Raw genomic sequence first — 15,206 nt, forward strand, 5'->3', positions numbered from 1 at the left:
CGCTGAACGGAGGGAGCGGGCAGGTTGGTAGGGAATCAGCAGGTCAGAGAGGTAGAAGGGGGCAAGACCATGGATGGCCTTAAAGCTGAGGACGAGGATCTTGAACTCGATCCTCTGGGGGATGGGGAGCCAGTGCAGACGGGTGAGGGTGGGAGTGATGGGGTCACGGAGGCTGGTGCGTGAGAGTACACAAGCTGCAGAGTTTTGGATGATCTGCAGCTTGTGAGGGGAAGAGTTGGGAAGGTCGATGTGTTATGTAAGAATTAAGACAAAGAAGTGGTGTTTGTATGTGACAATTAGGTGGCTTTCCAGAATGTTCAAATGACATGGTCTTTCGTTAGACGAGGATTAAAAACAAGAAAAGGGTATCCTGCAGCCTAACCAGATATGGCATTACCTAGTTGGAAAAACTCTGGGAAAGAAGAATACAAAAAAAGGAATGAAGAAAAGAATAAAGAAGAAAAGATAAAGGAGAAACTCCTGTGACTACTTTCTCTGTTCCCCAGATTGGTAACTACGGCTTTCTGTATCATACACATTGCTATATTAAGGTTTATTAAACAGATCATCCAGTCTCTGGGAGCTTGTTTATCTCAGTGTCCAAAAATACAAAAAGATTTAGAAGTCAACAATTTCATATAAATTAAATACAATTGAATTTAATGACGATTTAAGTCAATATATTTTATTAGCGTTAACATCCTCTGTCTCACTTACGTTACCAAAATATTCTGCTGTGTCCCAGATATATCAAACCACTGCTTACCTTACATTTGTGGTACATTGGATTCAAGGAAACTCGGTGGGTAAGATAAATAATCTGTTCCTGCTTGAAATTGTTACTATTTATCTTAACGATTCTCTGTGGTGCTTTTGCCTTGTCAATGGACTTTAGATGAAGTTTCCCATGGAAAGCCCGAGCCAATGCATGTTTAAATCTGGCAACTTACCACTCAGGAAATTGTAAATAATGGGATTCGCTGCACTGTTGGCATAGACCAGCCAATGTGAAAACATAAACCATGCGTAAACGGTTGCCCTGTCGTCGATATTGTCGAACATTCCAAACACCCTTGGGGACAGAGAAAAGGATACATCAGAAACAAGAGACAAATCCCTATGTCTATTCCATACATGAAAACTGCAATAATTCAATTTTAAGGGAACCATTTTCTATAGGTTAAACAGCAACCATTTAAGTTGGTTTGATTCTCTACTATAACAGTCACTCCACTTTACAGTAAAAATTCTGCGAGACATTAAGGTGCTATTATCAACTGCAAGGATTATTAGTACTAGAAATAATAATTATTATTAATAATAATCATGCTTATATTTGGTATAGCGTCTTGCACATCCAGAGGACATCTCAAAGTGTTTCGTAGGATCCCCTTTAATTCTCTATGTGATCATCGTGAAATCTGTTCCCCTCTCATGATTCACTAATCAGCCAGCGGAGATAAACCGGTCATAGAATTATAGAATTATACAGCACAGAAGGAGGCCATTCGGCCCATCATATCTGTGCCGGTTCTTTGAAAAGATCTATCCAAATCAATCCCATCCCCCGCTCTCTCCCCATAGCCCTGCAAATTTGTCCTCCCCAAATAATTATCTATATACTGTAAAGTTTTCTGGGCGAACTCAGAAGCTAATTTACACATTAAGATGTATATTTTTTTTAGTATCATGGGTTGCAAGCAGGAAACCTTTTTTTTAGAAAAGGTTGATCAAGGAGATTCATATTGAAGCCAATGCTCCAAAATTCTGCACCTCAATTGTCATAAAGCTAAAAGCATGAACAATTCTAAGCCTCTGAAACCCAGCGCCTGAACCAAAATGCAAACTGATCATTTCAATGTTCAGTTTGCATTCAATGAAAACGGGAGAAACTCCCTTCTCTCTTTTGGGAATAGTGCCACAGAATCTATAGAGTCTGTAGCTCGTGGAGTCCTGTAGCTCAGTGGTTAGTGGTTAGAGCACTCGCTTTGCAAGTGAGAGACCTGAGTTCAATTCCAGGCAGAGGGCGAAACCTTGGGCAAGTTTCCTTACTCCACACACCTAATAATAATCCCTCCAAAACCCAAAACAATAATAAATTGGTAATTTTCAATCTACGACTGTTTGTGGGACATTGCTGTGCGCAATTGGCTGCCGCGTTCGCCCACAAATATACAGTCAATTCATTTTACAGTGTGTTCTGTGAAGCGCTTTGGGACGTCCTCCCGACGTGAAAAGCGCTATAGCAAATGCAAGGATTATTATTATTATTATTATTAGAGTCCACCTGAACAGGCCGACGGGACCTTGTTTTAACTTGTCATCTAAAGAACACCACCTCTGACAGTGCAGCAAACCTAGCACTGCAGTAGAGTGCCACAACTCAGCTCTTTGGAGACCTCGTAATATGAGCACACAGGCACTGCTCATACATCACTAAGCAAATACAACGCAGAGCTTTAATTACAGCCAGCGATGGGAATTCAGCAGCATTGAAAAATTTGTTACACTTAAACATTTGCTGGATTTGGCTGTAGTATTATCATATAATAATAATCCTTGCATTTGATATTGCGCCTTATCACATCGTTGAGACAACTCAGAATATACTGTGAAGTGAATTAACTGTATATTTTGTGGGCGAAACACAGTAGCCAATTGGGCACAACAGTATCCAATAAACAGTTGTGGATTGAGTGACCAAATTATTAGAATTTTTAAATTTATTTTTTATCTTGAAGGGATTATTATCCCCAGAAAAGATATCTGCCATTCAATTTACAACTGGGTTCCTACCTACTATTAAGTAAACCGAAGCATATGGAGCAAGGAAACATGCCTAAGGTTTCGCCCTGCCTGGTCAGTCCTGTGATGTTGAATGCTCTAACCCCACTGTGCCACCTTCGATATTTATACTGCACAGTTAATATTGATTAGATACAGTTTTCACATGAAATTAATTTTGAAGCGTGCTTTACTATACATTTTAAAAGTTACCTTCACATGAAAACTATGTCTGATCAACATTAACTGTACAGTATACACATAGAAGGTGACACAGTTGGGTTGGAGCACTGGACTTTCAACATTACAGAACTGATGGGTTTCAGTCCAGGTGAGACTGTTGAACTGAGTTTCCTCTCAGTGGTGAATGCAAGGATCTAGAAGTCAGATGTAATTTGGATAATCCACAGTGCAGACAAATCCATAAATTAGCAGAGCGGAGCAATCAGCCTCACAGTCCATGAGTATAATCAATGCAAAAATTATTAGATTATAAAATTATTATAGTGTTTGAGGAGTGGGGACAATAATAATAATCCTTGCATTTGATATAGCGCTTTTCACATCTTCTAGACAACAACATGTGTTGGAAGCATTATTAAAGGTGTAATTTAATGTAGACATCTAATATAATTTACACTCTAAGGTTATACTCTAAGATGCATTAAGTTTGTTTAAAGCACACAGCAACAAATCAAACGAACTCCTTGAATGGAATGGAATAGGATTTACTGCCTTCACTTCGACTTATAAATATTTTCATGCCCTAGCTCCTCCCTATCTATGTGACCTTCTCCTACCTCACTCTTCTGCTTGTCCCCTCCCTTTGGTACATTTTGGACAACTATTCCGCCCCATCCGCCCCACAATGGTGGCCGTGACTTCAACACCTACACCCAGAACCCTCAGAACTCCCTCCCTCTATTGATTCATCACTTCCTCAACCCCATCAATCTTTAAATCCTGCCTAAAATCTACCTCTTTGACAGCACCAATTGTACCTGCAGTAACCTCATTCTGCCCCTTTGCTCCCTTGAGTTGGACATCCTACGTGAAGGGAGCAAGTTCTTATTGGCCACTATATTCACCCAATGGAGAGGAATAGTACTCGCCTCAAATCAGCACATTCACTCCATGGAACAAGGTAACCACGGCTTTGTGACCAGGGCCAGTGTTTATCCACTAAATTGTCTCTCAGTCGAGAAAAGGCCCGATGAAAAGTCATACAATTTGCAATAATTCTGCAATAGTAGGGGAGTCAGTGACTAGAAGCCCAGAGGTATAAAAGAGTCACAAGAAGAGCAAAAGGAAAGCTTTGATGAATTGATTTTCACTCAAGAGTTGTTGGCATGTGAAATGCCCTGCCAAGTAAGTTGGTCCATTGTGGGTTTCAGCAGGGAAGTAGACAGGTATGTGAAGGATAATGGCTTGAAGGGGATAAGGTAGGGTCATGGGATTGAATGAACACCTTGCTCTATGATGGTGCAGACACCAATGGCCCCTTTCTGTGCCATCAATTTCTATGATTCTATGAAGATTGCAACAAGATTGCAATCCTTTGGTAAACAAACTTTTGGGGAGACTCTTCTTTCTTTTCAGAAACTGCAGAATACTGGCTTCAAAGTTACGGCTGGATTCAACAAATTGCCAAATTCTGCCACAATCTGAAATTCTACACAAATAAATCTAGGCCCGGGTGGAATTTCTTATACTTGGTGTACTTGGTGCAGCATCACCCAATTTCAGGTGTGAGCTTGGCATTTTCCATTCCCTCACTCCCTACTTGCATACATGAGGGAGAAAGAAATAGAGGAATATATAGATGAAGGGTTCATGTGGAGCACAAACAGCACAGAGTAGTTGGGGCGAATGGCCTGTTTCCGTGTCATTTCACTATGTAATAATAATAATCCTTGCATTTGAAATACTGCCTTATCAGGTCTTCGAGTCGTCTCAAAGCGTTTCACAGAATTTACTGTAAAGTGAATTGACTGTATATGTAGTGACTACGCTGCATGTTACTTATCACAGTCAGGATTCAGAGAGGAACAAAACCTTAATGATAATATAAGGATCATGTTTACATTTTGTCTGTGTTTTGTGGGCAGCCTATTTGCGCAATTAACAGCAACTTGCATTTATATAGGGCCCCTTATGCGGGGCAAGGTCATGGAGCACAACGCCAAACTGGGTGGTGCATAGACAAAGTACTTTTAGCTCAACTCAAGTCAAGGCTCACCTTTTCAATACATTCAGAATACTTATCGGCAGGTAGCACACTGCGAAGAAAAACAGAACCACCATGAGCATGCGTGCTGTCTTCCGCCTGGCTCGGATCTGTTTGATTTCTGCAGCAACAGCGTTTATTCTGGGTTTGGTCTGGAGGCCAGCAGCCCTTTGTGATGAGCACTGCAAGGCAAGAGGCTTCCACTTTCTTTGCACCACCGACGACGTTCCCGGGATCTGCAATTTGAGTTGAAGAACCACTATTAAACGCTAGCATGTCAACATCGGCTCGTATTTATTCACACAGGGCAATATCTCAGAGCGCTGCACAGTGGCGGACTCCAAGGCAGGGTAAGGTGGGAGATGACCATGGGCGGTAGGTAAGATGTAGGGTTTAAAGTGGGATTTAAACGCATAGATAGAGAGGCGGGGAGGCAGAGGGATAGAAGGAGAGAGTTCCAGAGGTTAAGGGAGGCATGGTGGCATGGAGTGGGCAGGGGATGGGCAGTAGCTGAGTGGAGGGGGGAAAGCAGATCAGAGAGGTAGGGATGTACTAGGGGTTGAAGGTATTTCTATATGACAGTTAGAACCTTGGATGTCGATCCATTTGGAATCAATCAAGACTGGCGAGGATTTGGGTGATAGGCGCACGGGGTTTGGTGTGCGTGAGGTTATAATACAATCAGCTGTGTAGCGACCCCACTACACAGCTGGTTGAGGAGTGCAAAGTGCAGGCCTTGTGAGACAGAAGCCCTCAGTGAGAGTGAGGGGGTTTGAGAGGATTATATTAATAATGGTAATAATAATCCTTGCATTTGATATATCGCCTTATCGTGTCTTCCAGATGTCTCAAAGTACTTCACAGGATATACTGTAAAGTGAATCGACTGTAAATTTGTAGCCGAAACGCAGCAGCCAATTGCACACAACAGTGTCCCACAAACAGTGGTGGATTGAGTGACCAAATTATTATTATTATATTTTAGGAGTAGGGGGAGAGAGGCTCCTCAAAGCTGCATCGTGCTATGATCGGGCCCCAATGGTGTACAGCTATGGTTGTCTTATGGTTGCCTCAGCAAATCCATCACCTTCAGTAGGAACATAGGAACAGGGAGTAGACCATTCAACCCCTTGAGCCTGTTCCGCCATTCTATTAGATCATGGCTGATCTGCATCTCAACATCACTCATCCGTCTTTTCTCCATATCCCTTGCTACCCTGACCCAACAAAAATCTATTGAGTAGACTTTATTAGCGCAGGCTTACCTGCCGACACCAGAGCTTCCGGAAGATTTGGAAGTAGGCCAGGATCATGAGACACAAGGGGCCCATGTACGTAACGATGAAAAAGCAGATATGATAAACCTTGGGATAGACAGTGTCTGTAACGGAAAAGGAGATACAATCACACACATGCCATCAGTTTGAGATAAATCTCCATCGATCACTCTCAGTCAGTGTGAATTTGAAAACAACGAGCCTTCAACTTTGCTGCAAATCCCATTTATTTTTTAACAGTATATTTCCATAACAGCGGTTTTTGGGATGAATTTGCGTTTGTTCAATAATTTTTAGAATCTTTTTACGTTGCAGTTAATTATCACCACACGAGGGCGCACAAGCTGCACCAGGCTCCAGTGAGAAGGTTGACCTAAGAGGCTGGTCACAGTGGCCCGATCAGATAACTGGCTGCGGAGGGCCTCATGAAAGTCAGGGGCCCTCAGAGAACTCCTCTCTGAGCAAGGAGGACTCTTGCAAAAGCAAGGCAGGAATCAGATACTCTGGCCATACTGTCCTCCCTCCATAGGCTGCAGATCATCCAGAACTCTAGGTATTGGGGACTCCTCTACTGTGCCCCCAGCAAGCTCTCTTCTAATACATCATTTATTTTTTATTTAATGTTTAATAATTAAATATTTGATATTTCAGTCGTTGAAAATTGTTAATAGGGCTTTAGTTTAAAGCATTGTTTTACAACAATGGGTTTGATTTCCGGCAGGGTAAAACCTTGGGCAAGTTTCCTTACTCCACACGCCTGATGATAATCCCTAAAAGAAAAAAAATTGTTCATTTCAATCCACGACTGTTTGTGGGACGCTGCTGTGCGCAATTGGCTGCCGCATTTCGCCCACAAATATACAAAGAATTCACTTTACAGTCTATTCTGTGAAGCGCTTTGAGACGTCTAGAAAACGTGAAAAGCGCTATATCAAATGCAACGATTATTCTTATTATAACTCAGCAGCCTGTACCCTCTCCTGCACTAGGGGTACCCCCATCCTTGCCTGACTCCACTGGCTTCCCATCACACAGGGGATACAGTTCAAGATCCTGGTCCTCACCTTCAAAGCCCTCCACGGTCTTGCTCCCCCCTACCTCTGTGACTTCCTATTTCCCTACCATCCTGCTCGCTCCACTATTGGCGAGCGGGCCTTCTGCCACTCTGCACCCACCCTCTGGAACTCCATCCGGCAGTCACCCTGCCTCGCCCCCTCCCTTGTCACCTTCAAAACCCATCTCAAGACCCTCTCTTCGACCGTGCTTCAATTTCCCTGCTTCCCCCCTACCCTGACCCCCAGCTTGGGTCCGTAACTCTGTCTGTCCAGTGCCTTGGGACGTCCTCCCATCGTGAAAAGCACTTTACAAATGTAACGTCGTTGTTGTTGTCAGCTAGTGGCTCAGAGACTTAATGGCCAACCCCACTTACCCAACACACACACACAAATACACCCGCACGAACACAAGCACACAAGGTCTGCCACAGGCTGCACAAGGATCACATGGCCTCAAGGGTTGAGCACATAATCAGCAAATGAGGATCAGATATGGGGCACATGATCAGCATTTCTGTCTGACAAAGGGTTCTGTGTTATATAATTTTGCTTTAAGCGAACACGCTCACCTACAAATCATTTCATGCCTGAAGCACCTCTCTACCTGCTCACACCCAACTCTTCTATCTACCCCTTCACTCAACTGGCTCAGGCCTTCTGTACATCCCTTGACACCCTGCACGCCATCATCAGTGGCCATGCCTTCAGCCAATATGATCCAAACCTCTGCCTCAATCCTTCCGGCTTACCCCCTCTTTGCCTGTCAGATCACACCTGAACACTTTTCTCTTCGACCGTGCCTATAGTCACCTCCCCATTCTCCCTGGCTCTGCATCAATCTGTGCCATTGTTAAGCGCTCTGAGCTGCCACCTCACATGAAGGGCTATATAAATGCACGCTGTTGGTATTGGTTATTGTTGAGTATAAAATGAACATAAGCAGCATCGAACATCAAAGGCAGTTAATATCTTTACCTCCCCAGTGCTCGTCACAGACAGTGAATAGAATGGTTTTGTTCACCAGCTCTGGCACCATGATGCTGCATTCCATTACGATTGCCTGGGGGGTCATTAGCACGCAGGACACGATCCATATAATGATGATGCTATTCCTTGCTCGTTTGGCTGTACTTTTGAACATCAGCGGGTGGCATATAGCATACCAGCGATCCAGTGCAATACAACTGAGTGTCAGCACAGACACAGAGACCGAAACAGTCTGGAGGGGAAAGCACACAAACGTTTATTCAACTTGTGTTTAAATTTCTATAAACGCAACTGGTTGACAATTCCAGTTAATAGTGTGGTATGATTAATATGTCAATGAAATTACCTTCACATCATCACAGCGATTTCCTTGGTCTGTGAGCTGGTGCAGGTTTAATTGGCTTCCTTCTGCACTGTAGATTTCTATGCTTCTAAGATCGGTTCAGATGAAAAAGGCCCTTTGACCAATCTGATCTCATCCTTCCAGAACATCCACCCTACTGTCCTCCCATCACAGCATCAAGCTGTGTATTTTTCTGCTTAATTCCCAAATATGTTCAAATCCTCCTGTAATCTATCATGTTCATCTTTGCAATCTACAACCTTTGTTAGTTTTGTATCATCTGCACATTTAGCCACTGTGCTTGTGACTCCTAGCACTAGATCATTTATGAAGATATTAAACAAAAGAGGTCACAAAACAGACCCCTGTGGATCAGGCTAACGTGCTCTCAGCCTGAGCACATTCCCTGTATCGCCACTCTCTGGGTTCTATCGGTCAATCAATTACATATCCATTGTAAGATACTTCCTCTGATTCCTGCTTACATTACTTTGAGTATTAGCCTCTCAAGAAGAACTGTATCAAAGGCCTTACTGAAATCCTAATGTACAACATCCATAGCCTTACCCTTATCAAGCTCCCTTGTGAAACCATCAAAAAAATTGTAAGTTAATTAGCAAGACCTCTCCTGCATGAACCCATACTGTCTCTTTTATCATTTTCTTACTGTCCAGATGATCCATGATCTTATTTTTAATAAGAGTCTCCATAACTTTACCTACAATGGATGTCAAACTCACTGGTCTGTAGTTTCCTGGGTCACTTTTTTTTGCTACCTTTCTCCAGTCCCCAGGCACCTCTTCAGTATTTAGTGATCTCTGAAATATTTGTGCCAGAGCTCCTGCAACTTTCCTTAAGGATCATCGGATGCAATTTATCTGGCGCTTGAGTTTAATTTACCTTCGGTTTAAATACATCCAGTTGCATAATATTCAACATGAAAATGTCAAACTTCATCCAAAGAGATAGATTAATGTCATGGCTGTGACTCTCCATCAGAATGAGATATGTCTGAAACATCAGCGTATTTTTATCTCTCAGTTGAAGGCTGATTTGTTGTGGGTTTGCAGCACTCCTGTTTCAGACTTCCAGCATTTCACTTATTAAATCTATTAATATTTTATGACAGTCAGCTACAATTGAATCCAGAACTCCACAGGGCAGATTGTCTTCCTCCTGCACTAAGCTCCATCAGGCCAACAGCCCCATCCTTGCCTGGCTTTATTGGCTCCTCATCCTTCAACTGTGACCAATATAGTTAATCATAAGTTCTGTAGCCTGGCATTTTCATTTAGGAAATACAGATATATATATATATAATTGTTCAGCACATAACTTCAGTACATATGCCCACCTATTTTTCTAAATTTTCTTTTTTTATTAATCCCCCTGATCAGCTCTTTCCCTCTCTCCCTTATCTGTTTTGCTTTGTTGACTGCAGCTGAGAAAGCAGAATCAACAGGGATGTTTAAATGTGAGATAGACAAATATTTGAGTAATAATGGTATTACGATTGTCAGCCTATTTTAGTCAGTAGCACTCTTGACCCTGAGCCAGAAAGCTGTGGGATCCAACCACATCAGGACTTTGAACTCACAGTCTAGGTTAAAAATTCAAGACAATGTTGGGGTAGTGCTGCATTGTTAGAGTTGCCACCCTTCGAGTGAGATAGTAAACTTGATTTTGTCTGTTTTTTTCAGGTGGATATTGAAGATCAATTCAAAAAGAGAAGGAAGTTTCTTCTGGTGTTCTGGCCAACAACTCTACAGATAAAATCGATCATTTACTTCATGACTGTTTGTGGGGACAATGCTGTGTTGAAATTGGCCAGTTAGTCCGCCTACAAATACACAGTCACTACACTTTACAATAAATCCGGTGAAGCGTTTTCTGATGTCTCAAAAACATGATAAAGCACTATATCAAATGCAAAGATAATTATTAAGGGGTATTGAAATGAAAAGATCTGCCAAGATCTAATAAACTGGGAAAACAGGCTGGATGGGCTGAATGGCCTCCTCTTATTTCCATTTTCGTATGTTCACATTGATTGGAAAGTTCATTGAATGATTAAGAATCCATACTTAAATCTTTCTCCTTCACTTCTAAATCAGAAAATTTATCAGACAAAATTTGTAGTAATTTCTATTGTGTCAGTTGTAATTAATTATTGATCCAGTGAACAAGATTCAGCGATTATTCAAATTATTTATTCAAGTATTTTTTGAACTGGGACTTTTTTCCCTGGTTAAGGGGTGACCTGATAGAGATCTTTAAAATTATGAGGGGTTTTGATAGTGTCAATAGGGAGAAATTATTTTCATTGATCTGTGAGTCAGAGACTTGAGAGCAGCAATTTAGGAAAGTTAACAAAGAGCAAATGAAGAATCAGGAGAATTTTTTATGCACAGGGCAGTTAGGATACAGAATATCCTGCCAGCTGCAGTGGTTGAGGCATAATCCATATTAGCCTTCGAGATGGAACTAGACAAATACCTTAAGATGAATCAGCTACAGGGATGTGGGGAAAGGGCAGGTAAATGGGAGTGAGAGGATTGATCTTAAAAGAGACAATGTAAAAGAGACAATGTAGACCTGATTGGCCGAATGGCCTTCTTCTGTGCTGCAAATGTTTATGGTCTTATGATTTTAGGTCTTAGAGTAATATACACATTTCACTTCATCCCCTGGCACCTCCATATCTCTCCAACCTGCTTACTCCCCACTCCTCTACCTTTGCTCAGCTTTCTCTAGCCTTCTGTCTTCTCCCCTCCCCCATTAGCAGCCATGCTTCCAGCCACTATACCCAGAGACACTCTGCCTCAATCCCTCCCACTCGCTCCCTCCTTGCCCATCTTCAAATCACACGTGAAGATATTCCTCTTGACTGAGTCTTTGGTCACCTCCCTTCTCTCCCTGGCTAGGTGTCGCATTCTGCCACCAATAATCACTCCAAAATGCTACCCCATGTGAAGGGTGCTATATAATGAAAGTTGTTGTTGTTGTAGAATAAACAATATACTGGGGGAAGGAGGGTTGTGAAGATGTGGAATTGCTCTGCTCCAGAAAGCTTTAGAGGTGGCATCATTAGGGATGTTGAGAGACATGATTGAAATGAACTTTAAGATACTTGGATTGTAGAGGTATCAAAGGTTAGACTGAAACAATTCAGATTCCATGAGTCATGTCTGCTGAGACCACGCATCACTTCAAGACTGGTGAATAAGGTTAAAAGGTACGTGAGTGTGAGGAATTACAATTCATTTGGAAAATGCTCCCTACAAAGACTTTCGAAGCTGTTTCAGCACAAATTTGCAGATAAGCATGTTTTGGGGGAATTGCTACATTTTAATCATTTCCTTTCTAACCTGATTTCTGTTCCTAGAGAGATCCTTCAGGTAAGAGAGCTAAACTGATATATGACCCGGCAAACGAACAAAAGGCAAAATAGTATTTCTATTACTTCTTAACAAATCAAAGTACTTTACTGGTAACTAATGTCAAATATAGGAATTTTCCCTGGGTATCGCGGCCAATAATCCCCCAGATAAAATTGGTCATCACTTCATGACTGTTCGTAGGATATTGCTGTGTGCGAATTGACTGCTGCATTCACCTACAAAATACACATTCACTACACTCTACAATCGTTTTGCCACCTTTTCAGCACTCCAAGACCCTACCTGCGTGAAGGGAGCTATATAAATCAAATTGGTGTTGCTTTTGTATATTCTGTAAATCACCTTAAGACCCCTTCCTGACCTGAAAAGTGCTGTATCAAGAGTAAGGATTATTGCTATTATTACTACTATTATAAGTGTAGTGACTCTTTAAGAATAGGCAAAAAAGGAGTGAAAAGACGGGTTATTTTTCAGCAGGTAATTGTTCCTATATCTGGATTAAAAGTGTGGTGATATTTAATGGAATTATTTAATAATGAAATCTAGCGGAGACTTCTTAGAGTAGCTGGAAATATGCCAACTCACCGTAATTTCTATTCAAAAGTACATTGCGTCAATCCAGGGGTCTCAGAATTACAAAGTCATTTCCTCCACTTTGTCAGTTCCAACAGTTTCAAAAACAACCACATATTTTGTCCTTGTGATAAATATCACATTACATACTGCATATTTCCTTTCTTTCCCCTACCCATGATCCAACCCCCCTCACCCCCAGAGAAATTTTAAATGACCGAAAAGACTGTATAGGTCTATTAACTTAGAATCATAGAAATTTACAACCAGTAGGAGACCATTTGGCCCATCAGATCTGCACCAGCTCTCAAAGCAAGATGTTCATTCAATTTCAATGACCTGCCTTAATCCCTTATCCCTTCAAGCCACTATCTTTCATAGAAACCTGTCTACTTCCTTTTTGAAACCTTTGATTTTTAGGGGCATATTGGCGTACAGGCAAACTTGTTCAAGCAGCCACCTCCAGTATATGCTGGAAATATATACTGAAACTGCCCAAACACCCCAGTCCGGACACCTATGAGCCCTTACTCAGAGGCCACACTTATAGAAAGGTCACTTTGGCCTTCCCTGAGAAGTTGTTGAATACAAGTTTGACTGTATCTTGTTCTGTCTTCTTTTATTTAATTTTTCTATGTCAAACACAGAGAAAAACAAACCAGAGAGCAAAGCATTAAACCATTGTGTATATGCGGAACGGATGCTATTGCTGCCACACAAACCTGAAACAAGCGACTTGAGTTCTTACCTGCAGGTATGGGATGACTTTACAGAATATCTGTCCAAAGAACCATGTCTCTGTTATATCGACCACCAGGCTGGCAGGCAAGCAGATTATCGTAACAAGCACATCCGCAAATGACAAATTAACTATGAAATAGTTTGTGACCGTTCGCATGTGGTGATTCTTCCACACTGCAACACAAACTGAAACAGAGGGGAATAAAAAAGGCATTGATTTAGACATTGAAATTCCAGGCATAAAAATATAGCAGAATGTAGTGTAAACGAAGCCAATTAGCCACACGTCCACTTATCTGCATTGGGATCCCATATGAAAGCAAAGTGGTGCTGAGATGTTGTCAAACATCTATAGCTGCACTCATGGGCGTGAGGTTATCAGGTATGCGACTGCCCCCCTGAGTGAATAATTACTTTCAATTAGTAATTATGTTCTTTTTGAAGACAACATTCATAGGGAGTGTGTAACTATTACAGGAGATGTCAGACATTGAGTTTGTGAAAGTTTTTTGTCCCTGAATCGATATGTGTAAATGTCAAGACTGCTTGCTATTTGAACATCTCATATAGAGCTACGAGTGAGGAATTTTGATTCACCCTATATGGTCAGAAAGGCAAAGAGAGAAACACTGATATAGTGAAAGAGGCAGAGAGAATTACACGTATAGTTAGAGAGGGAAAATGAGCACACACACACAAAAACAGTTAGAGACTAAAATTGAAGCACACACAAAACAGATTGAGATAGACAGAGGGCAAAAGGGCACACACACATAAATAGAAATAAAAGGAGACAAACATATAAATAAAGTGGCAGAGAGAGACACACAAACACAGACTATAATAAATATTATTCTTTGCATTTGATATAGTGCCTTATCATGGTGCCAAGACATTTCAAACAGGATGTACTACAAAGTGGTATTACTGCGAGTATTTCATGTCAGACAATTTGCACATGACAATTTTCCACCTATCAAATGAATGACCAATTTCATCCAGGGGGATTGTTGGCTAAACTCTGTCCATTTCCCCATCCAATTAGTTTAATGTCTCATCTGAAGAATTACATAACCGACAATACAACGTGTGTTTCTTTCTCTCGGTCTCTCAAACTATCTGTTTATTAGGTGTATATTAAAGATCCCAAGGAGTACAGAGTTTTCCTAATGTCCTGCCCAACAATCTCTCTGAAAAAAATGGTGATTTAGTTCATGGCTGGGTGTAGGGCGTTGCTGTGGGCAAATTGGCTGTTGTGTTTGCCTCTCGGCTGAAGACCTTTCTTTTTGACTGCGCCTTTGGACACCTTCCTCCCCCTCCCCCTGGCTCAGCCCCAGGATCCGTTACTGTGAAGCGCTCTGAGATGCCGTCTGGTGTGGAGGACCCTATATAAATCCAAGTTGTTGTTGTACAAAATGCCCAGTCACTCCAGTTCACAGTAAATCCTTCTGAAGTGCTTTGTGACATCTTCTGGATGTGAAAGGCATTATATTTATATTTTAGTCTTTCAAACATTTGGTCATTACTGTCATCACGTGAAATGAAAGGATTATTAGTTTTATTAGTTTTCATAGCTCTCTGCAAAGCTCAACTGTGAAACGGTAACACAATAAAAGATAACATTGTGTTTTGAAGCATGCTGAACGGAGCTGTCCGGGTGCAGGCTGGGGTTCGTTCAACATGTGGAATTTGACATTGAGAAAGTAAACATCAGGCAAATATAAACCCTGCCAGAAAAGACCTGGCTCTTGCTTTACTTTAGATGACCACGGGGACTTGCAGATGAGTTCAACCTCTCTGTGCCAGTGCGATGCTCAT

General features: G+C 41.6%; 1 protein-coding gene across 1 annotated transcript in view; it reads right to left on the minus strand.

Annotated features, from left to right (window-relative positions):
* The window catches only part of hcrtr2 (hypocretin (orexin) receptor 2), a 42,894-nt gene that overhangs the window by 11,501 nt on the left and 16,187 nt on the right, over positions 1 to 15,206 (minus strand). The window contains exons 2-6 of the mRNA XM_007894085.2: positions 13,396 to 13,574; positions 8,319 to 8,562; positions 6,277 to 6,392; positions 5,024 to 5,247; positions 951 to 1,072 (exon numbers count right to left, since the gene is read on the minus strand). Of these exons, the coding sequence (XP_007892276.1) occupies positions 951 to 1,072; positions 5,024 to 5,247; positions 6,277 to 6,392; positions 8,319 to 8,562; positions 13,396 to 13,574 (885 nt within the window). The remainder of the gene's footprint in view (positions 1 to 950; positions 1,073 to 5,023; positions 5,248 to 6,276; positions 6,393 to 8,318; positions 8,563 to 13,395; positions 13,575 to 15,206) is intronic.

This window comes from Callorhinchus milii, unplaced genomic scaffold, assembly GCF_018977255.1.
Source record: "Callorhinchus milii isolate IMCB2004 unplaced genomic scaffold, IMCB_Cmil_1.0 Scaffold3, whole genome shotgun sequence".
Lineage (NCBI taxonomy): Eukaryota > Metazoa > Chordata > Chondrichthyes > Chimaeriformes > Callorhinchidae > Callorhinchus > Callorhinchus milii.